At 44.2% G+C, this 27674-nt stretch overlaps 2 protein-coding genes across 2 annotated transcripts; one reads left to right on the forward strand and one right to left on the reverse strand.

Moving 5' to 3' along the window:
- Positions 1-285: 285 nt before the first annotated feature.
- On the reverse strand, positions 286-20308 carry LOC139661571 (protein IWS1 homolog). Its single transcript, XM_071540047.1, has 15 exons — positions 20124-20308; positions 18745-18830; positions 17907-18630; positions 15416-15481; positions 15037-15247; positions 13248-13305; positions 12524-12633; positions 11919-12069; positions 11699-11781; positions 10946-11075; positions 10287-10404; positions 9237-9348; positions 4965-5021; positions 4687-4798; positions 286-1693 (listed from the first exon to the last, which is right to left on the reverse strand). Exons 1-15 carry the CDS (start codon positions 20164-20166, stop codon positions 1568-1570), a joined length of 2187 nt encoding a protein of 728 aa, XP_071396148.1. The 5' UTR covers positions 20167-20308; the 3' UTR covers positions 286-1567.
- Positions 20309-20907: 599 nt separating this feature from the next.
- On the forward strand, positions 20908-25937 carry wdr74 (WD repeat domain 74). Its single transcript, XM_071540048.1, has 2 exons — positions 20908-21605; positions 22748-25937. The coding sequence occupies exons 1-2, from the start codon at positions 21000-21002 to the stop codon at positions 23285-23287; spliced, it is 1146 nt and encodes a 381-aa protein (XP_071396149.1). The 5' UTR covers positions 20908-20999; the 3' UTR covers positions 23288-25937.
- The last annotated feature ends 1737 nt before the right edge of the window (positions 25938-27674 follow it).

Genomic DNA, 27674 nt, shown 5'->3' on the forward strand with positions numbered 1-27674 from the left:
CATAGTGGAGGATAAACATAAATTCAGCCGCCCCAGCTTTTAAACGGTGACAAAAACTCATAGTATCACAGAAAATAGCATCAAACTGAAAGTTATAAGTAGATTGGGTCGTTTAAGACAAAAAAAATCTACTTTCTGAAGTTATAATTGATTTGTTAATATTGGTGCTTGCCAACAGACTGCAGTCCCTCCTTTTCATTTAACGCTTCATTACTGGATTTAGTTTGCCGTTACCTTGAAACTACAACTGAACTAAAACACGATAGAAATAATGAGAGCGGAGCGGAGAGTTGAACCTCTTTATTATGAAAAGCGTCACGTGACCCGGGACAGACAGACGGGCTGCGATCACAGAGACATGATTCCTCACTGCTGAACGCCAGACCTGACATCAGGACCGTCTGAACGCAGCAAAAAACAGATTCATGTGGTTTTTACCTGTTCAGACACGCAGGAGGAGAGCGACCACAGAGTGACCGAGCTTTCTGTCACCTGCGTGGCTCAGCCCTACAGACAGTTACCTCTGGTTTCTGTACAGCCTCTACAGGAACAGAAAAGGGACAAAAAGGACTGAGGAGGTCTGGCCGGCCGATAACGTCCCAACACACCGACTGTAACGTCTTCACACTCAGACACTGGGGTGGGGGGGTGGGGGGGGGGGGGTTGTGGATTTTCTCTCCAAATCAAATAATGACAAACTTGAGGTGTGAGAGGGATGTCCTGTAGAGTCGGGGTAGTTATCCACGCGGCGGCCATGTTTGATTTACATCGTAACCCCGACCAGGAGACGGCAGGCTTGATGCATCGCACTTTGGACAGAAACTTTAGAATAAAAACCTAAATGACGGTTGATCTGGTGGAGAGACGAGCCGCTGAGAAGATCCAGATCAAAGATCCAGATAGCTAATGTTAGCTAACGCTAGCAGTCAGTTACGTTACATTTATCTTCACACCAACCAGTCAAATTACTTTTAACTGTCAGCATTAACAGCCTACAGCTTTAGCATTAGTAATGTGCTAACATTATTCTTCATATCCTTAATGGCGCTTCTGTTAAAGTCAAACTGTACCTGCTAACTAATGCTAGCAGGTAACTTTATCTGGCTGAAACTGCAACTGTTAAAACTAGTTCAACCTCATTGGTTTGGAGATAAATGTAACGTAGCTGACTGCTAATGTTAGCTAACATTATGGACCATCAGTCCAGTGTCTGTAGTCTTTGATCTGGATCTGCAACCTGATCCAAGGACAGTTTAGTGCAGATTTTACATGTTTTTGTCCAAAGACTGGTGAGTTTCCCGCTTGTTCTCTGTCTTCCAGGTCGGGTTTCCCACCCTGAGTCTGACTAAATCAAACATGGCCGCTGTGTAAATAAAACAAACTGTAATTTAATTTACAAACAATCTGCAGCATATATTCACATTCTGAAACGAGTAAACTGAAAGTGATTTGACAGCAGCTGGACGAGGCAGCTGGACCTGGGGGGGGGGGGGGGGGGAGTGTGGGATTGTTCAGGAACGAAACATTAAAAGAAAAAAAAGTGAATAAATCCTAAAGGAGGTTAAAATCAGAGCGGCATCCGGTTGCCCTCCACGCTGATCTTGACGGCGTGACCCGTCTTCGTCAGGCGGCGGATGTCGGCGAAACGCCGCATCTGTTTATCCACACGAGATAAACCTTTCTTCACCGGACCCTGAGAGAGAGAGAGAGAGAGAGAGAGAGAGAGAGAGAGAGAGAGAGAGAGAGAGAGAGAGAGAGAGAGAGAGAGAGAGAGAGAGAGAGAGAGAGAGAGAGAGAGAGAGAGAGAACATTAGGGAGTGCTCATACATTATTCATACATTTTATGTACACAGTTTTCCTGTAATAAGTTTATATACTTTTGTTTTCTTGAGTTATTCATTTCATTGTCTCAGGCGAACACATTTTGTTTTCCAGAGATAACGTCATAATCTCTTTATCTGGAGTTAAGTAATGGGCAGAGAGAAAGAGAGAAATTATCTCATTATCTCAAGAAAACCAAACTTTGCTTTCCTGAGATAATGAATTAATTGATATTGTTCCTCATGATGCCATGCTGATCCTGAACACTAACAGGTAGACCGACTGCAACATTTGGGTTTGGAATGATCTGCTTTCCTTTAGGATGTTAGTTCCAAGCAGAAATTTATCTCATTATCTCCAGAAAACAGTTCTTGTGATCCCGAGATAATGAGAAAATGATATCATTATATCCAAAGATCGAGATAATTTTCTTGGGAAAACAAAACGCGTTAACTCGAGAAAACAAAGACAATGTACTCATCACAGGAAAACAATAAATAAAATGTATGAATACACACATTAATGGGCTTCCGTAGTACAGGGTTCCTACACATTTTCAATTAAAAAGTTCCATACTTTTTCCAGACCTTGATTTGTTTTGAAGATTTTGTCTGGTGTTCAATATGATTTACGCAGATAGACATCTTGCCCCTGCTAACTAGGTCATATCACTGTATAGATGAAGATTGTTCTTCACAGACAAATATCAGAATATGTGAGATGATTGGCAGGGTTCCTACACGGTTTCCATTTTAAAATTGCATATTTTTCCCAGACCCTATGTTCTTGACCGGATTTGATTTTGGTGGGTATTTGATATAATGCAGCTAACAGCGGCTGGGTAATAAGAGCGTCCCTCTATCTGAACATTATTCTTCACATCAACAAAAACTGTGGACTCAAAGTGGCTCTACAACAACATAAAAGCTAGAATTATGTGTGTATCGGACATGAACCTAAACATTTTCCATACTTTTCCAGACATTTTTTCAAATTCCCAAACTATTCAAGACCTGGAAATTATCAAATTCATTTTTAATACTTTTCCAGACCTGCGTAGGAACACTGGTAGTAAAGCCCCTGGTAGTAAAGCCCGCTGCTCAACACACCTCACCCCCCCCCAGAGCCATGCAGGGTGAGTCAGGCTCGGTCTCTGCCACAGGGATCAGGCTCATGTCATCACTATAGTTGAGGGAAAACCTTCAGACACCAGACTCTGCCCGGCAGAGTCAGAGGTTCAGCTCCCACCAACACACAGTACACACTCACAGTATGTAAAAGCCTCCACCAAATGGTAAATGTTATTCCATTATTGACACAACACACACTGCTGGAGCTACTGCCCCCTGCAGGTGACCAGTGGATAATACAGGGGGGAGAAACCGCAGGTTGTTTGTAACCAGCTGAAGTGGCACTATGCTAATTTTCATTGTCCCTATCAAATAAACTATGTGAATAAATAAAAATAAATATCAGCTCTTCACTAGATGTTTCTGTTGGATCTCTGCTGTAATCAGCTAGCTTACTGCTCTACTGGGAAAATGTCACTTTGTCGTTTGTGTCAGTTACAGGCCACCGTAGCTCAGGGGGACGAGTGGTGTGTGTGTGTGTGTGTGTGTGTGTGTGTGTGTGTGTGTGTGTGGAGGTCAATAAAGGCCACAGGTTACTTAACGCCCCTTTAAAATGACTGACACCACACACTGCAGAGCCACACCATGCAGCAGGACTTACTGCCCCCTACAGGCAGCAGCAGCAGCTACAGAGGCATCCTGTTTCCCTCCACTGATCTTCACCGCCCCCTGCAGGCGGCTCCGCTTCCTCTGCTCAGCCAACCGCCGCTTGTGCTTCTCCAGCCGGCTGATGCCTTTCCTAAAGGCGCTCTACGGAGGACCAATCAGATCTCAGCGGCCGACCTCACTTCCTGACACGGGGGGGGGGGGGGGGGGGGGGTGATGCAGACAGACAGCCACCCGACCACAGGCCTCCACTCACCTCGAGACAGCTTCCAACATTTGGACCATTTTGGTTGCCGAATTCTCATATTTTCTCATTTGTTACACACTGCATGTCCAAAATATTGAGTTGCTGCTCCTTCTCAACACTAAATCAATTCAAACGTCTGATTTCTGTCAGAGTTCGAATGTAACCGCTTTAAAAAAAAATACTACTAATAATTAATACTGTATTTACTTTCTTAGATTTGATGGTGATTGATTTACTTAATTTGACTGTTGTTGTATTCTTGGCTGCATTGTAAATGGGGGTTCATCCCTCAATGCACCCAGAAACTTAAATACAGATTTACATACATAAATACATACACACCTACATACATTTACACCTAGCATTGTAACTGGATGTGATTTATCCACATTACATTTCTTATCAAAAATGTGTCTTATATGCTTCGGCATATAATTAACCAAGCAGAACATTTCAAGAAAATTTAAATTTGTATAACTGGTTCACACTGCTCGCTCCCACCCTCCAGTGTCTTTTGGTGGACAAAGATTGAGTGAATAAGAGGTGAACTATTGCTAAAAGTTTAAATTTTATTTAAAAATGGATTCATTCATGGCAAATTGGATGAGTGCTGAATTGAGGAGTGAACCCTGAGGATTTGTAAAAGAGTCTTGTCATGTAATGTGCTATGAGGTGCACGTCTGCAGATAAGAGAGGCAACGTTAAACTGACAGATTTTTTAAATGGAAGCTGGTGTGAAGTTCTTTACAAGACTGAACTGAGCACAGTGTGGCTAGGGCCCCTCTGTCATTAAGACTTCATGACTGACGGGATCTTTAACCCTCTGGGACACAGAACTGATCTGTCCATCATCCATCCATCCATCCATCATCCTCCACTCACCCTGTTGGACTCCACCTCCACGTTCCATTTGGGCCGAACAACGTAGTCCTTGTTGGAGGGCATGGGCACCCGGGCCCTCGCACAAAACCCTGGGTCCCCGGGTCGCAGGGCTCTGCAGGAGGAGGGGGGGGGGGGTGATACGCAGGAAACGTAAATTACAAACTAACTAACTGACAAACCTACACAGATTTTAATAGGACAAGTCTTATAGTTTAAAACTACCCAGCTGACTGGACAGTTGCTGCGAAAATTCATCTGAAAACTAAAGTCGGACTTACTTTTCTTCTCCAGTCAGCTGTTTCTCCAGGTCTCTCCGAGGCGTCTGACCCCCTGAACTGAAAGTAAAAGAGAAAGAGATATTTTGGGTTACGGCAGAGATAGTGAATTAACATTTCACCATTCAGTGACAACACAGCATAACCAGGGCGGGAAACAAGCAAAAAACTTCCCAAATCAGAATTTTTATAAACCTGCCAAAATGGCCGTTTGAACACATGAACACTTCCACAGTCTTCATCACTCCTGCTGTGTATCTGGTGGAACAAACTTACCAGCCTCAACCACATTTTAACCAGCAGCAGTCTGGCAGCTAGTGGAGGTTTCCCACCTGAGCAGAACAGCGGCTGAATCTCCATGCTATTACTGGCATTCTCCACCTCACAAAAGTTAGTTAGCATGTCAGTATGAGAACACATCCTGACGCCTCGCCTGCAGCCAGGCCCACATACTTACTTTATTTTGGACACGGCGACAGGTAAAATCCAAAATTCACGAATTTCACCATTTTACCAGCCAACTACATTGTCAACAGAATAGGACTCCTAATGATGCTTAACGTACCAACCAAGGATAAAAAACACCCAGCATTTGGCAGGAGGCTGCTGATATTGTCCCTGCCTGACTGGATCTCTGAATGGTTTTAACTCCTTGCTCTGTTAAGTGTACGGACACAACAGTACAAACTGCCGTTTCAACAGTAATACACTGGAAACTTCCACTGGAGAGCAGAACTTGCTGATTTGATTTTGACTCCAAACACCAGAGGGTTCAACACCAAAAATGTCACAGGAGATATTTGAACATTTCAAAACCAGACGTTTCAACAGCATAGTGAGTTAGTTAGTTAGTTAGGTGACAGTGACAGTTAAGATAGAGTTAGTTAGGTGACTGAGATAGGAGACAGACTTAGTTAGCTAACAGACTTAGGTGACAGACTTAGTTAGGTGACAGACTTAGTTAGGTGACAGACTTAGTTAGCTGACAGACTTAGTTAGCTGACAGAGATAGTTAGCTGACAGAGATAGTTAGCTGACAGACTTAGTTAGGTGACAGAGATAGTTAGGTGACAGACTTAGGTGACAGAGATAGTTAGGTGACAGTTAGCTGACAGACTTAGGTTAGCTGACAGATTAAGTTAGCTGACAGACTTAGTTAGTTGACAGACTTGGTTAGGTGACAGACTTAGTTAGCTGACAGAATTACTTAGGTGACAGACTTGGTTAGGTGACAGATTAAGTTAGTTGACAGACTTGGTTAGGTGACAGACTTAGTTAGCTGACAGATTAAGTTAGTTGACAGACTTGGTTAGGTGACAGACTTAGTTAGCTGACAGACTTAGTTAGGTGACAGACTTAGTTAGCTGACAGACTTAGTTAGGTGACAGACTTAGTTAGGTGACAGACTTAGTTAGCTGACAGACTTAGTTAGGTGACAGACTTAGTTAGGTGACAGACTTAGTTAGCTGACAGACTTAGTTAGGTGACAGACTTAGTTAGGTGACAGACTTAGTTAGCTGACAGATTAAGTTAGTTGACAGACTTGGTTAGGTGACAGACTTAGTTAGCTGACAGACTTAGTTAGGTGACAGACTTAGTTAGCTGACAGACTTAGTTAGGTGACAGACTTAGTTAGGTGACAGACTTAGTTAGCTGACAGACTTAGTTAGGTGACAGACTTAGTTAGGTGACAGACTTAGTTAGCTGACAGACTTGGTTAGCTGACAGAATTACTTAGGTGACAGACTTGGTTAGGTGACAGGGTTAGTTGGCTGGCAGAGTTAGTTAGGAGACAGAGACAGGTGATAGAGTTTTGACTCTAGACCTCCAGATTCAAACCAATAAATCAATCAACAAACTAAAGACAGATGGTACAGACTTAAACATCAAATTTGTTGCAAATTTCTTCATTTTTTAGACCCATTTGTTGATTTGAGCAAAAAAAACAAAACAAAACACGTAACTGCGTAGATTGAACATCATACTGACCTCAAACCTAAAAATACAAAGCATCAAAATAAGAACCAACCTGGGGTTTAGCCTATAAATATATCATCTATACAATCACTCCTATTATTAAGAGTTCACTCTACTACAACCAACTACTCTCTATTGCAGGGCCTCAAATTCGCCTGCTTTTGGATTCAGGATCACCTCTTTAACTCCTAAACACCAAAGACCGTTAGAGACAGTCAGTCAAGAGGCGGGGCTTGCAGTGCAACCATGGCAACCATGCAATTTTCCCACTGAACCTGATTGGAGGAGAGAAGACGTCAGGTTCCTCAGCCCGCTCCACCTTCTGGGGCTGACTGGGGGGAGGGGGGATGGAGAGATGAAATGGAGGAATGAAAGAGAAGAAGAATAATGGAGCTGTAAAGGGGGAGGAGTCTAAAAGAAATGATAATAGGATGAGAGGAAAGGCTGGAAGGAAGAACACAACATTTGCCCATGAAGAGATGGAGAGAAAGATAAGAGAAAGAAAAGATATAGAGAAAGATAAAGAGCCAGAGAGACAGACAATGAAAAAGAGAGAGACAGATCATGGTGGTGATAACAGAAGGTAGAGATTTAGGGTTATATTAGTAATTAAAGGTGCTATGTGTATCATTTTAACATCAATAAATGATCAGCACATTAATGTAGAGTCATCAGTATACTGACAGTAAACATCCTCCATTGTGTCTCCACCTGGTGGATCTGGAGGGAAATCTGCTGGATCGCTTTACGGCACAAAACAGGAAGAGGTTCTGTTCTTCCAGAGCAAACGGAGCTAAAGCTGAAAGAGTTTCTGGCAGCAGATGGTGGAAGGAGGGAAAGGAAGATGGAGAAATCACTTCCAACATTTTGATCCCAAGCGGCCAAAACATTGGGTGAATTTTGAAGCCAATAAGTAAGTGGCTGAAAGCTGCAGTTTCTCTAACGTCCGCTAGAGTCCGGCTCCAAAAAGACTCCAAACTGCCCAACTCCATGCAAGTCAATGGGACCACAACCCAACTTCTCACTCAAAATATAAAATATACATTACAGAGGTTTTGGTCTCAGTAGCTAATTTCACTTCTTCTAACGTGTGTCCATATGGAGATTTTCAAAATAATTGTGTCATTAACAGATACAACGGTTATAAAACAAGGTTGTTTCTCTAGTGATTGACAGGTCGCCTGTCCAGTGATTGAAGCTGAAGCAACAGGGCTTATGGGAAAAGTAGTCTTAATGTGGAGAAACACTACAACTAACAATACTACTGGAGTGAGATAGAGGAGACCCATCGTCTCCAACATGGACTCATTGGTTTAGACCAAGGCAGCAGGATTAATCTGACTATGATAAATTGTTGGTTAAAAATGAAACATATAACACCTTTAATTATCTCCTCAGATTATGTATAGAGCAGGGTTAGGACTGGTGGTGTAGGGTTAGGGTCATATTAGTCGTGGTAAAGTAGGGTTAAAGGGAAGGTTCAGTGATTTTATAAACCTTCCCCATTACTCACTAATCAAGCCCCGTCTTAGACTGAGCCAATAGTTTTTACATTAGAGTTTGTGTTTCTGTGAAATCAGCAGCAGCTAAAATCACTTGTAAGACATTCCATATACTTCCATAGCTGTTGTAATAGTAAGAATACGTAATAGAAATTGCTCAAAGCACTTGAGTGGGATTTTGAACGCATTTCAGACCCCATTGACTTGCACTAACAAACGCTAACAGGAGGCTGGTGCTGATTGCAGAGACAAAAACTTCAACATTCAAAAACAAAATGTTTTGAATGTTGTAATAGTGGACATGGTTAGTGATGAATAGGACAGGACTCTAAAAATCATGGGAGGTTAATCATCTCCTCTGAACCAGTAGGGTTAAGGGTGTGGTAGGGATGTGGGTTATGGAGTAGGATAAGTTTTAGTTTAATGGGTTACAGGGTAAGGGTAAGTAAGTAGTACGGGTCTTAGTAAGGGTGGGGGTAAGGGTCTTATCAGGACCTTGGTGAACTCGGAGGCAGTTTAAAGCAGGGGTAGGACCAGAGTTACAGGGTTTGGATTATATTATATTGGTTTGGTTAGATTACCTTAATCATCTCTGCTGAGGCAGAGTGGGGCTAGGACTGGACTGACAGGGTCGGGGTTATCTTAGTATAGTCTGAAGTGTCTTAATTAGCATATTAATTGTTCATTTATTAACCATTAGTAGGGCTATGTGTAGGGTACGGGTTAGGGTTATATAGTAGGGTTAGGGTTAAAGGATAATTCTGGTTAATTTTAAAGTTACGGGTTATATCGGTACCTCAGTCGTCGTCTCTGAGGCATCTGCTGGTCCAGATCCCTCTGCTGCCTCTCCTCCCTGGTCATCCCTTTGTAGTTCGACGTCAAGCCGAAGATCGGCCGCGACCACTCATCTGGAGAGAGGAGGAGGATCAATACTTGGCACTAAAAGTTAAAAACGCAATACTGACACCAAGATGGTTCGCGACCACTCAAAAACTAATAAAACACAAAACTGATGGACCAATAAACAGTGGCTCAAAAAAATAAATTGCCCATTTCTACGCTACTAACCTGCTATCCCCCATCAGATACTCTTAAACTGCTAGATATCATCAGTCTGTGATGTTCAATAAATTCTAGATTTTGTGAAGTGTTGTCATTTACTTTTTTGGTGAACCCACTTTCCTTCAACCTGCCTTGTCTACCTCTACTTTCCTACATTTCCCAGAATGCCTTTGGGCAAGAGGTTTGAACTCCAAGGTGGGTGATGCTATTTTGCTGAAAGATGTTAACTTTTGCTTTGTCTGAACTGTTAGCTGGCTAGCAAACTAGTTTGTGAACATTGGGGCGTGTCCATGACAGTGGCCTCTTCTCTGATGGATCTCTCCCTGTGTGATTGTTGAGCGTCTCTCGGTGCCAAAATGGCGGCTCTAGAAAGAAGCCCTCGCTCTTTAATTCTGAGGGACTGACACCAAAACCTGACATTTACCGCTGATGTTTTACATCCTGAAACATTTTCTCATATCAAACTCCACTGTAGCTGCTGGAAACATCTGGTGACGTCACCTCGTCTGTGATTGGCCGGTTATCCACTAAGAAGAAAAACACAACTAACTACTGAGTGGAGCCAGAGATGAAAAGTACATCACCAGTACCAGTAGCTGTGTGAAACTGTTGTAGGGAGGATTTTTCCTTTATGCCTGCCTTAAATAGTTTTAACAACCTCACCTGCAGCGTTGGATGACAATTTTTCAAGAATAATGTGGGAAATGTTTATTAGTCTTCCTGTGACCCGCCTTCAGGCCACACCCGGTCTCTGAAAAGCAAGAGGAGGCGTCAAGCTACTCACTGATGAGTTTGAGAGCCAGGTCTTTGTTGGATCGGGACTCTTTGGGGTGTTTGTACAGGAACATGACGGACCGGCCGATCCCACTGTGCTTCAACGTCTCCTGACTCACACTGGGGAGCTGCAGGGGGGAAACAAACCAGACTTAGACCTGAACCCAGAACCTTCTGGACTAGAAAAGAAACTGAACTGGAATGTGGGGTCTAGATGGGGGAAATACTGCTGAATATGAGCTGGGGAGGCTAGGAGTGAGTACTGAAGACATGATCATCTGGATCACAGCTTAAATCAATTAATTTCAGCTCAATCATTTCAGGAAGTGGATTGTCTCACTTAACATTATTTAGTGAAAACCTGAAGTCACCAAGAGGCTGTCGACATACTGAGAAACTAGAGAGAAAGAAGGTTCTTTCATCAGCAACTGATTGGGGAAGCTAGAGGTTATAGAAGTGGGTTTGTGACGGAAGGTTGTCGGTTCGAATCTGGGCGGGTAAAGTGAGTGGGGCAAAGGTCAGAGGTCAGGAGGCAGCCAGGAACAACACGCCTACAGCAGGTTGGGGTTCAGTGTCTCGCTACAATGCCAAAGCTACACTACGGACAGACTGGGTTTTTTGCGGGGACTGAACCTGCGACCTGCCGGTTCCGGAGCGTCCGGGACTCACCTCCTGCAGGATCCTGAGCAGCTCCTCCCTGATCCGGAGCGCAGGCAGGCTCTTGTCTGGAAGAGGACTGATCCACTCCTTAATGGCCGACATCACTCCGCTGTCGATGAACGTCTCCTTCAAGTCCTGTCTGAGAGAGAGAGAGAGAGAGAGAGAGAGAGAGAGAGAGAGAGAGAGAGAGAGAGAGAGACGGTGACACCTCCAACTCCGCTTCCACAAAATACTGGGCCGATACGGACTTTAATTTAAAGCCGCTCTGCTCGGACTCTTGTGGTTTATTGCTCAATAACACTGACACTGACTGTAACCAGTATTATTACAAAGGGTTGACCTACTATTATTTTTAGGTGGTACAAATAATGGTACAGAACCAGATATTCCAAGTTTAGTTTCCCTAATTAATACTGGTAGAAAAGCAGCATATCAGCAACACTAAAACATTTAATTTTGAACACCTACTGTCGTTAAAAACAGTCAAAATTTTGATATAAGATGCAAAAAAAAAAAAAAATTCCCTCAAATAATCCAGACTAATAATTGTGATCTCAGTATGTTGCAAAATAAGTGAGATTAGCATTTTAGCTAGAATTGTGCAGCGGCTGACCACAAATAATCAGAATGTTATGAACTGTCAATACTGTGATTGGCTCAGGAGGTATAGAAGTAGAAGGAGACCAAGATGACGACAATGATGATGATGGGTAGCGGTCGCACGACGATATGAGATAATAATTCATTCGCTGCAGCTCTTACTTCTTCAGGTGCATGACGACTGTAGGGAGCAGAGTCAGTTTCTTCAGAGCCGGTTTCTTCTGGCTGTTCAGAGTTCGATCCTCCTGGAAACACGACGACAAGTCAAGACAAACACACACACACACACACAGGTTGGAAAAACTACAGCTGTCCTGCAGAAGACCTGCTTGGCCCCAAAAAACAAAAGCTATCACAAATGGTGAGCTCTGGCCGGGCGGACCTCTGCGGCCTCGTTCATCTTGGTGATCATGGCGCTGACGACGTCGTCGGCGTCGCTGATGAACGTCCCTCCGTCTCGGTTCCTCCTCTTCCTGCCGCTCTGGGCTTTCTTCCGAGCCAACATGATGTCGAAGTCTGACATGAAACTGGTACTGGACGGAGTGACAGACGTAAGAAATTGATGATGATTGAAGTTGTTTCGCAATTAAAAAAATTTCCAATAGGTAGAAAAATTAAACATTAAACATTTAAAAATCCATTGTAACTCAACAGTTCTCACATCGTCTCAAGAAGAAGTGAGAAATGTTGAGTGGATGTGGACTTGTGGACTTGTATGCATATCAAAACAGTTCAATATTTTTCCGCACTTTTCTGTGCAATTTCCCAACTTTAAGACCTGAAAATGAATTACTTTGTTTTCCAAACATTTCCAGACTTTCTAGATCTGCATAGGAACCCTGCAATAAAACATTTACTGTACTTGGCATATAAATCCTCTGACTGCCACATCAGACTGTACTGCTAACTGTCCACTTCCATTTAGCCTGTACTGAAGTGTACTGAAGTGTACTGAAGTGTACTGAAGTGACCCGGCCTGGCTCTCACTCTTTGCCGCTGCGGTCGACTCCCTCGTCGGAGTCGGAGTCTTCCTCCGCCAGCTGCCTCTGCTCCTTCGCCTCCTTCTTCTCCCCCTCCAGGTCTTCCTGGTTGAAACCCTGCAGGAGAGAGAGAGAGAGAGACGAGGCTGCTGAGGCCGATACACAAGACCGCTGAGCCAGGCACTGAACCTGCACCGGCTCCAGAGCTGACTAGTGACCACCAGGTAAAAGACTGTGGCCGTACTGGTCAGCTCCCAGTGTGAATGTGAAGCAGGGTGGAGCTGGAGAAACGTACAGCAAAACAGTCTTGGAATTTAAATAAATAGGTAAAAAAAAATACATTAGTTGCAACAACAGTTGTTTCTTCGCACTATTGTTCCTTGTAAATTGTGGGGAAAAATACATAGTGCGGCATAAAGTCCGCTGAAGTCTTGACATTTGGATCCAGCAATACAGTCTCAGTCTGGGCCAATCGGGAGCCAGTATGTCTCCTTGTTTTGACCTGTATTTGGACCAATCGGTGTTTGAACATGCTGAAACACAGCGGTGAGATGCATCATGGTCCCAAGTTTGATCAGAATCTGACCAGCGGTGACATGACACATGGACCGACAGGTAAACAGACGCTGCAGCGCCTCCTCAGAGCACCGTTCCCTGAAGTTTCATCCAGATGTGATCAGTGGCGTCTGAGACGCTGTGTGAGGAAGCAGGAAGTTCAGAGTCCTACTCACCGTAAACTCCTCTCCCTCCTCGTCTCCTGATTCTCCAAAGATGTCTGCAATCATTTTCCTGGAAAAGACAGAGGCATCAGTCTAGTTTTTTTTTTTTATAATAAAATTAGGAAAACTACTTTCTGCTTTTTATTACAAAATTAGAAAACTGTTTTAAGCTTTATTTTCTTGAGTGAAAATAAACATGATTTCAGTATCTTTGGTGTTCGGTTTGCATATGTTCTATTGCTGCTTTCTGAATCAATTCAGTTACTAAAATGACATTTGTATGACTATTACACTTTTTAAAACACTGAAATGAATAAAATCATATTAGACCCTGTCAGGGCTTGACATCAGCACCCGCCCACCCGCCAAATGCAGGTAGAATTGGGCAGTGGCGTGTAACACAGACACTCTGACTATATCCTCATGCCCGCGTGTGGAATGGGAGGCGAACAGACGGGTCCGGTGAGCGAGCGAGCGAGATAAAGAGAGAGAGAGAGGCAGAGAGAGAGTGAGAGACAGAGAGAGTGAGCGAGATACAGAGAGAGAGACAGAGAGAGAGAGACAGAGAGAGCGAGATACAGAGAGAGAAACAGAGCGAGAGTGAGCGACAGAGAGAGAGCGAGATAGAGAGGCAGAGAGAGATACAGAGAGAGTGAGCGACAGAGAGAGATACAGAGAGTGAGCGACAGAGAGAGATACAGAGAGTGAGCGACAGAAAGAGAGAGCGAGATAGAGAGAGGCAGAGAGAGAGATACAGAGAGTGAGCGACAGTGAGCGAGATACAGAGAGTGAGCAACAGAGAGAGAGCGACAGAGAGCGACAGAGAGAGTGAGCGACAGAGAGAGAGAGTGAGCGACAGAGAGAGAGAGCGACAGAGAGCGAGAGAGTGAGCGACAGAGAGAGAGAGTGAGCGACAGAGAGAGAGAGCGCGACAGAGAGAGTGAGCGACAGAGAGAGAGAGAGCGACAGAGAGAGTGAGCGACAGAGAGAGAGAGAGCGACAGAGAGTGAGCGACAGAGAGAGAGAGAGAGAGCGACAGAGAGAGTGAGCGACAGAGAGAGCGACAGAGAGAGAGAGCGACAGAGTGAGCGACAGAGAGAGAGAGAGAGCGACAGAGAGAGCGACAGAGAGAGCGACAGAGAGAGTGAGCGACAGAGAGAGCGACAGAGAGAGTGAGCGACAGAGCGAGTGAGATACAGAGAAAGAGAGCGAGAGAGAGAGAGCGCAGAGTAATTAGTGGCTGAGTGAATCAATGTGCTACACGCAGTTCTACAATTAAATAGTGGAAAAAAAACATATAGTGTGGGTCAGTGGTGATAATGTGACGAGCCTCCACAGAGTTTTCTCTGTGTGGAAACCTGGCAGAGCCTGGAAGAACCAACAGGTGGGGGGGGCAACTCAGAGCGAGGGAGACGGTCCACTAGTTAATCGATCGCGGATGGCGTCGTTCTCTCGGACAGATGAAAAAAATAAAAATAAAAAAATGCTAAAATGGGTCGCCAAATATACTTTGGTGGTCGTTAATATACCTATAAGTAAAGTCTCTGTGTGGGAAACACTGAGTGTGACGCCCACACACCAGAGTCAACAAAATTGTGGCTAGTGAAAATGCTGGGCGGCTAGTAACTTTGGAAAACCACTAGCCACGGTGGCTGGTGAGCAAAAACGTTAACGTCAAGCCCTGGACGACATGTGAGACTTAACGATGCGTCCAAACCGAAGCTGAATCAAACTGAACGAGTCTAAACCCAGAGTTACAGCCCAGTTGAACCGGCTGAACCGGTGCGACTCCGGTACTCACTCCTCCTCGTCTTCTCCGGAGTCGCTGTCGCTGCCGAACAGCGTCTTCTCGTCCTTCTTCCCGGCGCCGCCCTTCGCCCGGTCCTCCTCCTCCTCCTCGCTGTCGGAGCCCAGCTCTCTCAGCTTGGCGGCCATGCTTTTATCGGGACCGTCCGAGCCGCCGTCGCTGTCCGAGTTCTCGTCGTCCGACACCGCCCGGCTCCTCTTCGCCGCTGAGAGACGAGCCGTGAGGTCAGAGGTCAGAGGTCAGACAAACAAACACTACCGCCGTCAGAGCTTCACGGTGCGATTATCACGGTCAAAAACATGGTGATGTCATGAAGAGAGAACCTGAAGAAGCAGGAAGCCGAACGTCAGGGGGGGCGGAGCCAAGAGCTTACCTGGTTTGTCTGTCTTCTCCTCATCCTCATCCTCACTGTCTGACAGGATGGCCTTCTTCCTCTTCACTGGGAACACACACACACACACACACATTATATTTTTTCAGATAGTGCTGAAACACACAGATTAGAGCTGAACAATTAATTAATATAACAATTAATCTAAGTTGCAATATGAATTTCTGCAATTTTCAAATCTCACAGTCTGCAGTTAATTTCTTCAGAGAGAGTTTGGTCCAATCAAAACCTTCAGACTCAAACTCAGTAAATCTGCACACTCACATCTCGTTTTTTAACTAAATCACTTTTCTTTAAACTATTTTAAAGTTCTAAAAAAAATGTATGACAGGAAAAACTTGAACTTGAAATGAATCACAGTTTAAATCGCAAGTGCAATATTCTGTCAAATGATCCCAATTACATTTTCTGTCAATAACGTTCAGCCCCAACACCGATGACTGAATGCTGAACACAGATTTGAAGATCAGATTTCAGACATGTGAATGATAACTGATCTGAGGAAAGGATTCACAGCACAAGATGAAAACAGAAGCTGGTGTTTTGTAGAGGAGCGGACCAACACACCTCATCACCGCTTTGATGCCTTATAATGAAGAGACTTTACTAACTGAGCAAATGCAAGGGAACAAAATCTAATCACCTCAAGTCTGCATCAGCAGATCCATTAGTAAGAATAATATTGTTCCTGCACAATTTCAAAATTCCACTTAATTTATTGATTTGATTTTCAGATTTCGGTGCTCAGGATGATTTACACTGTAACTTATCTTGCCCCGAATAACACTATACTACTAATACACACCATACCTCCCACATCACTCTATAGACACTGACAAATAGCACAATACAGTGATATTTAGTGAAATAAGTACAGCAGTACTTTCCATACTTTTCCAAACTTATCAAGACCTGGAAATTGCTAGATCTTTTTTTCCATACATTTCCAGACTCGTGTAGGAACCCAGTTAGAAGTGACTTGGCAGCTTAAATATCCAGAGTTTCCACACACTAGACATCAAATTCAAAGACTTCTCAATGACTGAAGGCAGAGGTGGGATGTAACAAAGTAAAAATACTTCATTACTGTACTTAAGTAAGATTTTCAAGTATCTGTACTTTCTTTCACTGAAGACATTTTACTTTTACTCACTACATTTCAAAAGAAAAATCTGTACTTTCAACTCACTACATTTTCAAAACAGATTCGTTACTCTCGGGAAATCATCAACTGATTTTCAGCATCAGACGGCTTCCATCCCAGAAGCAGCTGATCAAGAGCCAGATGTGATCGGCTGCTTGTTCAGCAAAGCGACACCAAAAATTAGGGAAAGGGAGAGAGAGAAGCAACAAGAGAGAGAAGCAACAAGAGAGAGAAGCAACGAGAGAGAGAGAATTAACGTTAGTGAATTCAGCTGCTAGGGTTCAGGTTCCTGATCTGAGCTGCAGACTCTTTCTCATCTGGGATTCAGAGGAACGCTCAACAGAAAACCAGCTTAGAACATTAGAAATGACTTTTTTAGAGAACGACTTTTACTTTTATACTTATAAGTAAATTTAAGTCCACGTACTTTTATATATTTGACTTGAGAAAAGGATTTGAAACGGTACTTCAACTTCTACCAGAGTATATTTCTAAATGAGTATTTGCACTTTTACTTGAGTAGGGAGTAGGGAATTTGTGTACTGCTACCACCTCTGACTGAAGGTCTTGTTTGGTGAGACTGAAGGACTTAACACTGTCATGACTTGGGTTAAGACAGAGGTCAGAATTAGGCATCATGGAGGCTTCATGTTTTATTCTCGTAAGTAAAGAAATCCTGGTGAAATCCTTCATTTTACAACTCTCCGTCACAAGGTTTCCCTCAGGATGGGCGACGCTGGCGTACTGATGAATTTGGGCGCTACATGTTGATCAAATACTTTCATGGCCATTCCATTCATTTTCATAAACCTTTCAAAAGGCCTTATTTTATTTTTTCTCAAATCCACAAACTTTCGAGGCCTGTGGGACTCACTGCACTAGAGTTCGACTGAGAAGTGCTGTGAAGGCTGATGCTCTTACTCTCTCTTAAAAATATGATACGCTTATTCCCTATATGAGCCAATCAGAAGCCTCAGATCATCCGGTTCCCTCCAGACAGAACCACGACGGCACCGAGCGTCTGGAACATCCAAAATATTAATTGACTGGAGAGTTTTAAGAGGAAACTTCACAGTGTTGCTTTTGAATAAGTCGTCAGAAATACGGCAGAAACATTCATTCATTGCAGATTAGGGAAACCTCAATGACTCTCGGGGCTTAAATAAAGGTCTGAACTGAATTCATGCGTACTTGCTGTCCAGAATCTGATCAAAAGAATCAGTTCAGGTTCAGTGGAATCAATCAAACTGCATCGTATCAGACGATGTTGGATGTGAGTCTGGCCCCAGCCGACAACACGACACACACAACCTGATCTGAGGTCAGTACCTGGCTTGTCGTCGTCGCTGTCGTCCTTCTGCCCCTCCTCCTGCTCTCCGTCACTCCCTGCCGCAGCCTTCCTCCTCCCTCCCTCCTCCTCCTCCTCGCTGTCTGACTGCATCACCGCCTTCCACTTCCCCTCTCCCCCTCCTCCTGCTTCCTCTTCCTGTTTCCCAGGCTCCTCCTCCTCATCAGAGTCTATCTGTGCCGTCTTGCGTTTGGCCGTCCTCTCTGTGTCAGAGTCACTGTCGGCGTCGGAGCGGCGGCTCCGGGACGCCGCCGGCTTGTTGCCCTCGTTGTCCGAGTCGCTGTCCGCGGCCGCTCTGGGCCCCCCCTGCCCCTCCCCCTCCCCCTCCCCCTCCTCCATGTCGGAGGTGCTGCCCCGGCGCTTGGCGGGGGACGGCGCCTCCTCCTCCTCGTTATCGGAGGCGGCGTGTTTGACGGGCGACTCCTCCTGGGTGTCCGACGCGCTCCTCCCGCGCTTCTCCGGCGACTCCTGCTCCTCCTCGTTGTCGGAGCCGCTCGTCCTGCGTTTGACCGGAGAGTCGTCGTCGCTGTCGGCGGGCCGCGGGGCCTCCGGCTCCGAGTCGCTGTCGGCGTCGCGGCGGCGGCCCCTGGGGGCCTCGTCCTCCGAGTCGCTGTCGGCCCCTCGCCGGCCCTCGTTGTCGGAGCCGCCGGCCGCCCGGTTTGTCTCCATGCGGCGGGAGGCGTCCTCGCCGTCACTGCCCTCTTCCTGTTCAACAACAAATCCGGACTTCAGCATTAGACAACTGTTATAAAGACCAATCTGAGAGTTTTTTTGTCCCTAGCAAATTAATTCCAGTTTGACCGGAGAGTGGACGCTCACCTCAGACTGATGCTTGTCGCTCCTCATCTCCTCCTCGCCGTCTGACCCGGGGTGTTCGTCCAGAACCGGAGTGCCGCCGCCGTCATCTGGGGAGAAACAACAGTTCAGATACGAGAGCAAGACGGCACGGTGGAGTTTGCATGTTCTCCCCGTGTTTGTGTGGGTTTCCTTCTCTCCAGATTTACAGTAAATACAAAGGCAAATACAGCCTTTGGGAATCTGATTTGTCTCATACGCAGCTGTAGCTAGCTGACATCAGACATCCCGACAGCATATGACCATATAATCACAACCATATACCAATATATTTAATCCCGTACTGTTTTCGCTGAAGTTTCTCATAAATTAACAATCCTCCATCTGTCTTTTTTAAAGTTTAATATCGCCTTTACCTTAACTTGTAATTGATTTTCTTCCAGTCCCTGCAAATGGATGATAGCGCACCTATTTTTGAGATTCAAAATTCGTATCCAATTCCAGACACTTACTTTCGTCCGTGTCGGTGTATTCATATACTCGATATTAACCCTTTATTAACCCTTCCTGTACCTTCACAATGTTACAGATACTTGTAAGAAGTGCAGGCTATGTACTCAAAGCTCTTATTTTTCCATTTATCAGCCAATACCGATTCTCTACATGAAGTAACTGTCGCCCAAAGTGGGATTTAAGGCTTCCCGCTTCTTGTTCGTGACTAAGTTCGTAACTTAGTGTTTTATATGCTTAAATGTGCATAGATATTTATGAAATTTGATACCTAGCTTCTGAAATGTGTATGAATTTACGTCACTCAGCTTTCGGTTGGGAACTCCGTATAAAAATGCCGGTAAACACCGGAAATTACGCGAGTGACCGAGTGGCAGGAATTGGATACAATTCCGTAAGTCAAACAACAGCTAAAGCGAGCGGGTTGTACCGGTTGTACATGCGTAAAAATAACAAAGAAGCTACCGATTATTTTGCCAATCAGCACTAAATCTGACATGAGGTTCAGACCAGCATGATGCTGGCGGGCCGGAGGCGGTTTGAAGACGGGTCGAAGCTGGCCTGAACCCGCCTGGTTTACACATAATTATGAATTGACACCCACACTGACAAATGTAAACACTTTAAGGGAAAATATATGATGGAGAACGGCAGTTACAGTTTACCTGCCCGCCATTCATGACGGGCATGAGGCGAGCTGAGGGTGGGGGACAGAGGGACGACCTCCCGGGTGTAAAGTCAGACATTTATTACATTTACCACACAGTTTAGACGGTAATATATGATATAACACGCATGCCGATCAGCCCGTGTTAAGTGGAACAAACGGCCCTCTAACGCTGGCTGTGTAAAGGCAGTTAAAGCTAAGGAAACAAAGCACCAACTCTTCTTACCGGAGTGACTCCCGGACATGAAATCGTCTTCTTCTCCGTCCATTTGTTTAGACGAAGGAAGCTAAATATCTAAATAACCGAACGGACCGGTCTCTGTTCACTACCTCTTTAATATTAAAGCAAAACAAAACGAACAAAATACCGCTGTGTTGTTTGCGCTAGCTAGCTAGCTGCTGTAGCCCTGAGATGTTGATCAAAATGGTGTCGCTCTCGCCATATACGCATGCGCGCAGATGTAGTCGCGCGGCAATGACGCATTTGTATTATGGTTTGGGGTTTTTTATTACGGTATTAAAGTTTTTTTTTGTTTGGCTGATGTTTTTAGACTTTTTTTCTCTCGTTCATGAAGCTTTTTCCCCCAAGGAATCTCCTGACACTACTTAACTTTTTTTGTTTTTTTATATTTTTGTAATTTGTTTTATTTGTATTTATTATTTTTTTATTCTTGTTATATCTCTTTATCGAGTTTTGCTTTGTGTGTGGTCTTGTCTCATTTATGCGTAATGTTAATGCTGTCAGTTTTTTTTCTACCTGACTGCTTGTACTTTATTGACTGAAATTAAATTGGCCTAAAAAGAAATCTGAATAGTGCTAAACTGTAACTGTCCTGGGTTTTTTTTTTTTTTTTGGGGGGGGGGGGGGGTTAACTAAGAAACGAGCAGTAAAGCAAAATGTTGACTACATTTGTATAAATTATTGTAATTTTTGTACTTTTGCGATAAACAATCGGGGGGCAGAGCGTCAGCACTTCCGCCTGCGACGTGACGACTTCACTGCGCGACGCTGTCCCATGGAAGAACGCGTGTGTGGAAGCAGTACACAGTTCGGGTGTATGGCAGTTTTCTAGTCGCTCAGTCTTACTTCCAGCCGTCTGACATGGCCGATAAGAGCCGGATCTGCTCGGTGTGGCTGGGCTCGGAGACCGGCATCCTGAAGGGCGTCAGCCTGGCCCGAAAACAGGCCTTCAACTTCTGCCACATGGGCAGCCTGAGCCGCGACCAGGAGGTCCGCGCGCTGTGCTGGGCGGACCCGGCGGAGAGCGAGCTGCTGCTGGGCGCCGTGGACGGCACCGTGAAGACCTTCAGCACCGAGAAGGGCGTCTTCACTGAGACCCGGCGCTGCGGAGACCCGACCGAGGGCGGCTTCACCGGGCTGGCCGTCACCGAGTCCGCCCTGGTGACGTGCGTGGAGTCCGGGAAGCTGCGCGTGTGGAAGGAGGAGAGCAGCTCGCACGTGGCGGAGGTGGACGCCGGGAAGAGCGTGTGCAGGATGAGGCAGAGTCCCGCTTACCGGCAGAAAGTAGCGACCGGCGGCAAGGAGAACGGGCTGAAGATCTGGGACCTGGAGCGGCCGGAGCAGCCGGTGTTCGCGGCGAAGAATCTGCGGAACGACTGGCTGGATCTACGGCAGCCGGAGTGGGTCAGAGACATGGCCTTCATCCCCGGGTCCGACAAGGTTGTCACCTGCACGAGCCACCACCAGGTCTGTCTGCACTCACTGAAATCCACTTTAAATCGAAGTTCCTCTGGTTTCCTTCACTCAAGCCTAGGCCGTTGGGAGAGAACCGGACGCCAGACTCCATTCAAATATCCAGCAGTTTAAAGTTTCCTTCCTTATCGGCAAATGTAAACACTTGGTAGAAAAGAGCTTAAGGCTTTTTTGGAGTCTTTAGGTTCTACTCTTCCATTCGGCATACATCTTATACATATTGGAGATGTAATGACGTTGGTTGTAGAGCTGCAACGATTAATCAAGTAGTTGTCAACTATTAAATTAATCGCCAACTATTTTGATAATCGATTAATCGGTTTGAGTAAGTTTTTAAGAAAAATAAGTCAAAATTCTCTGATTCCAGCTTCTTCAATGTGAATATTTTCTGGTTTCTTTCCTCCTCTATGACAGTAAACTGAATATCTTTGGGTTGTGGACAAAACAAGACATTTGAGGACGTCATCTTGGGCTTTGGGAAACACTGATCCACATTTTTCACCATTTTCTGACATTTTATAGACCAAACAACTAATCGATTAATCGAGAAAATCATCAACAGATTAATCGACAATGAAAATAAGTTAGAAAATAGTTAGTTGCAGCCCTAGTTGGTTGCACTGCATGACCACTCTTTGGTGAACCCAAAACAGGGTTAGTAGTCCAATCTGCTTACTAAACACAGTTGGACTTCATGTCCCTTTTTACTTTAAAGTTCCTGCTCTCCTTTTTGTTGTTCTGCACATTTCTAGTTTCAGATCTTTCATCAGCTGTTCAGTCAGAAACAGGCTGCTTTTACAGCCTGGTTTCTTTATTTTGTTTTGTAATCAAAATAAAGTCAAAGTCAGTTGAAGATGGCATTAAAAAGCTCTTCAAAAGTCTTAAATGTTGCTTTTGATGAAATAACTGTCTGATCTTTGGTGCCAGCCAGGTGATGTCGCCTTCTATAGAGTACAACAGGTGGCGACATCATCACCTGGCACCAAAGATCAGCCAATAGCAGATGGCATTTCAGCAGCATATTTTTCACCTTTAGATCTCAGGCTGTACACAGATTTGGGTTTGGGGTTTAGCTCCTCTTTAACGTCCTTCATCATACACCTGTATAATATTTTTTTCTGTCTGCCCTCTGTCAGGTGCGTGTGTACGACCCGTCGTCTCCTCAGCGCCGGCCGGTCCTTGAGGTCCAGTACGAGGAATACCCGCTGACGGCGCTGTCGCTGCCCGCCGCCGGCCACAGCGTGGTGGTGGGAAACACGCGGGGCCAGATCGCCATGCTGGACCTGCGGCGGGGCGCGGTGTGCGGCTGCCTGAAGGGCCTGGCGGGCGGCGTGCGGGCGCTGCAGTGCCACCCCGCCCGCCCCCTGGTGGCCTCCTGCGGCCTGGACCGCTTCCTCAGGATCCACAGCCTGGACGACCGCACGCTGCTGCACAAAGTCTACCTGAAGTCCAGACTCAACTGCCTGCTGCTGTCCAGCCGCCCGGACCGGGAGGAGGAGGAGGGGGGTGGGGCGGGACAGGAGGGGGAGGTGCAGGAGGTGAAGGAGGAGGAGGACGAGGTGTGGGACGCCATGGAGCGGGTGGAGGAGGGGAAGCCGAAGAGAAAAACCACAGAGGAAGAGGAGGAAGGTGTGCAGAAGAAGAGCAAGAAGAAAAGGAAAAAGGGACAAGAATGAGGAGTGAGGGTGTCTGTTCTGTCTGAGCAGACTCTTCTTCTGTGGTCGTTCGACAGAAATGTAACAGAACTGAACTGAAAGGTGAGACTCATCTCTCCAGCGATACCCAGTTCATACAGCTGGTTCAGAATGGTCCTGAAACTGGATCCGGACCGGACTCTCTCTCTGATCTGAGACTCAAACTGACTGAACTCAATTCTGTCTCAAAAAATCTGTTTGTACAGATTTGTATTATTTTTCCAACAGTCCAAGAGGTTTATTCAGATGAAAGGTATCATTTGAAAACTGCTAACAGTTGTTTCATGATTAATATGCATGTTTTTTTTGTAGCGGATTCTATCTGTATCCAGAACCAGTTTCTGGATCTGCTGTTGTTTAGTTGTAAGGAAGGGAAAAAATGACAAAATAATTACTTTGAATTAATAGGCAAACAAATAAAATCCTGTTCTCCTGTCCTTCTTATCTTTATGTTTTAAATCAATCAGACCAGCAATCATTAAAATATTAAGCCCTTCTCTGAAACCGGCATTCCCTACAATGTGAGTCCCTGAACCAGCTGGTATCAGACCTCAGCAGCATGTCAACACCAAGACACACACCAACACACACCAACACACACTAACACACACCAACACACACCAAGAGAGACAATAAAGTGCCTTGACCTCCACTAAAACAGGCTGCACAGATAAGAGGAATAACGGAATTAAAAACCAGAATAAACTTCAGCGCCATCACACAGAAAGGAAATTGGCGAAATACCTTCGCATTCATGAAGTTAAAGAAAGAAACATTCTTAGGAAATATAGACTTGAGGACCATAACTTTGAAATTGGTTTGGTGTTTGGGTTTCCAGGTTTGAAATAAAACTGGAACTTATTGACGTCCTGGGACAAATTCACAGACTGTAAAACTCCTCATAACACTGAGGGAGAACTTCAGCTACCAGTCTGACTATCAGAGCTCATCTGGACCAGTTCACACTCCTAACATTATAAAATAACATTTTGAATCTATAGGCCTAAGTTTATAATGGGAATATTAACATATTTACATTCATCTAATATTGACCTAGAATATTAATTAGGATATGAATAGGATACTAAAAATGATGTGATCATGCTGCCATGCCAGTATTACTTAGTCAGCATGCATTTTGAGCTGACCTAAGTGCTGTTAGAATCCTCTACCCACAATGCTGTTCAGTGTCAAAAGGGCGTGAGTGCAGTTACACCCTTTTGACAGCAAACAAAACCCTACTTTTACTGTTACGGCATTCAGTCTTCGTTTAATTAAAACGTATGGGTCATGATTTCAGCTGTGTCCTTTTGGCACTGAAAAGATCTCACTGAGACCTTTAAATTGATGTATAATACTCATATTTGCCCAAAATCACAATTTAAGGTTGCTTTGAGGTCTAGAGATACTACCTGAGAACCATCAGTGCTAATATGAAGTATGTAAATACAACCAGTGGGTAAAAAACATGGGATCAACTTGGTATTCCCTGTTACAAGGCAGGCATTTTTGTGTACTTTTTTGGGTTATACTCACTGGATAGTCACAGTAACAGTGCTCAGTGACAAACTATTACTTCTTGTTTTTGATGAGACAATGTCAGTGACTACCTGAAATGAATTATTATCATAATTGGGTACTGATTACAGTATTATTAGATTAGGATTAGGATTAGAAGTGAGAAAAATTAACTCTTTTATATTTCCGCCTATAATAAGGCCTTATATAAAAGGCTGCTGATTCACAATAGAACTATATTTTGACATTCTGGTTGCTTTGGAGTGTAGGGACACTACCTGTACACCATCAGTGCAAACATGATGTAAATACAGCCAGTAGGTAGAAAATGACATGGGATTAATTTGGTACTCCCTCTTTCAGGGCAGACGTTTTTTTGTACTTTTTTGCCTATGTGGTGAATCACTTCATTGATGAATTTAATGACTTTTGCATTACAAAGAAAAATTATGACCATCCATTTCATGAAGGGGACATGTCAAAGTTATGAAAAAACACAGTCATGTGTTGTTCTACCCCGGGTAGGGGTAGAACAACATTTTGTGGGTTTGGTTTCTGCTCTACTTTCTGTTCTCATGTCCAACGACAAGATGAGAGAAACCTATGACCCTAAACTGAAATAAATATTTTCTGCTCTCTCTGCTACTATAAACTTATTTTATTATTAATATTGTCTGTATATATTTCCAAGCTATCTGAATGAACATGAACAGATAGGAGTTGTTGTTGTACAATATGCACAATTATAATATTTTAATATGTATAATATTTGACTTCTTAGTTCAATGATTTAAAATGCTCCAACTTTAATGGATGCCTTTAAAATGCCTCCAACTTTCTATCCTATTCTATTCTATTCTATTCTACTGACCTGCTGAATGCTGCTAGATGAAAATGATGCTCAGTGGATTCAGGTGTTGAGAATTGTGAGAAAACAGCTCCATCTGCTGGCCATAGAGACACACAGTAGAGCTGAATATATTGCTGTATATCACTGAATAGAACTGTATTACTGAACTGTATATATTACTGTGTTGAAGCAGAGTTGTGATGCAGCCGGTTCATTTTGGTGACAAAGTGTGGGACTTAACATGGAGTGATTTATTTGAATTAAACGAGAATTACAGTGAGTTAAGTGAGATTTTTGACAAGATGATGATGAATAATATTAATATTGCTGTTGAATTAAAAACAACAAATGTTGCTCAGCGGGAAAGTAGGAAATAAGAGACGTAAATGGAACGATTTCTCTTATCTTCTCTTCTGTTCTGTTCTCTCCTCTCTTTTCCCCTCTTCTCATCTTGTTTCTTCTCTTCTCTCCTCTTCTCTTCTCTCCTTTTCTCTTCTCTTCTCTCCTCTTCTCTTCTCTTCTCATCTCGTTTCTTCTCTCCTCTCCTCTTCTCTTCTCGTTTCTCCTCTTCTCTTCTCTCCTCTCCTCTCCTCTCCTCTCCTCTCCTCTTCTCTTCTCTTCTCTTCTCTTCTCTTCTCTTCTCTTCTCTTCTCTTCTCTTCTCTTCTCTTCTCTTGACCTGCTGAATGCTGCTGGCTGAAACAGAAGCTCAGTGGACTCAGGTGCTGAGAAATGAGGAAACAGCACCACCTGCTGGTCTTAGAGACACAGTAGAGAGCTGAGATGGTGACTGAGTACAAGTACAAGTACTTCATCTGGAGTACTTGCTGATACAGAGTACTGATCTAATTCTGACCTGATGTTCTTTCCTCTTTGCACTTTGAGATCTGCTGTAAATGAACAGTGAGTTACAGTGAGTTATTCTGATCATTATTGTTGTTAGAAACAGCAGGAGCTCAGAAAACATCACTCACCAGGCCAACAAAGTCAATGGAAGGAATCATAACAGACTCTGACTCCAGTTTAGATTTGTGTAAATGAAGGAATATTTTCTAAAACCTCTCCCCTCTGATTTCTAGAAGAATCCTCTCACATTATGGAGTTGTAGTTTCTCCTCAGATTCCCTGCAGGTTTCAGACTCACCGCCAGAGGGAGCAGCGAGCCTGTCCAGCCCTGCTGATTCTATCTGATTCTATCTGTTTCTATCGGTTTCTAATGTTTCTCTTTCTAGTCTTTTTCTGTCTTTTTTGACTGTTTCTATCTATTTCTACTCTGTTCCTATCTGTTTCTACTGTTTCTGTTTCTATCGATTTCTATTTCTAATCTGTTTCTAGCTGTTTCTATGTGTTTCTTACATTTCTGTTTCTTACACAAACAGCTAATATTGCTCAAAGCAGCAGCTAAGATGAGCATCACTCACCATCCTAATACAAATAAATGGAAGACTTGGCTACTAGTTAAGATTTCCTAAAACACATCCTAACTGATTTCTACAAGAACCCTAAAACATTATGGAACTGTGATTTATCTCCATTATTCATGTTAGAAATGACTGAATTATAATTTCTCTGTCTGTATAATTGATATAATTGTGATTTCTCTGTCTGTATAATTGATATCATTTCTCCATCCAGCCTTGAGTCTTCTCCCTCCTGGCTCCTCAGTGGTAGAAAACCTTCCCACTCCAGTCTGGACAGCAGAGTCTCTCCCTCTACTGCACAGTTCAGTTTTTCAGTTTGACGCCAATTACTCTCTGACTCACAATACAGTGACTGGATTCAGCAGAATGAATAAAAGGGAATAGGGAGGAGAGTGTGTGTGTGTGTGTGTGTGTGTGTGTGTGTGTGTGTGGGGGGGGGGGGGGTCTTATTGGATCATCCAGTGGCTCCAGGAGGCTCAACAGTAAACTCAGACGTCCCAGAACCAATGGATAGTGATGCAGATCAACTCACACATAACTAACTGGAGCTGTGGTTCTCTAGATCAAACTGAATGATGGACA

Source organism: Centroberyx affinis, unplaced genomic scaffold, assembly GCF_046629955.1.
Source record: "Centroberyx affinis isolate AG114_WGS23_722 - 3 ecotype Tasmania unplaced genomic scaffold, CSIRO-AGI_Caff_v1 ptg003559l_1, whole genome shotgun sequence".
Taxonomy (NCBI): Eukaryota; Metazoa; Chordata; class Actinopteri; order Beryciformes; family Berycidae; genus Centroberyx; species Centroberyx affinis.

Excerpts from the sequence above, each read along its gene's own strand:
- LOC139661571 (XM_071540047.1), bottom strand. The coding sequence starts at position 20,166 with ATGGACGGAGAAGAAGACGATTTCATGTCCGGGAGTCACTCCG. Across the intron at positions 15,482-17,906 it reads CAGCGACGACGACAAGCCAG|TGAAGAGGAAGAAGGCCATC; the intron begins GTACTGACCTCA and ends GTGTGTTCCCAG. Across the intron at positions 5,022-9,236 it reads CCTCAGAGACGACGACTGAG|TTCAGGGGGTCAGACGCCTC; the intron begins GTACCGATATAA and ends TTTTACTTTCAG.
- wdr74 (XM_071540048.1), top strand. The coding sequence starts at position 21,000 with ATGGCCGATAAGAGCCGGATCTGCTCGGTGTGGCTGGGCTCGGAGACC. Across the intron at positions 21,606-22,747 it reads CCTGCACGAGCCACCACCAG|GTGCGTGTGTACGACCCGTC; the intron begins GTCTGTCTGCAC and ends GCCCTCTGTCAG.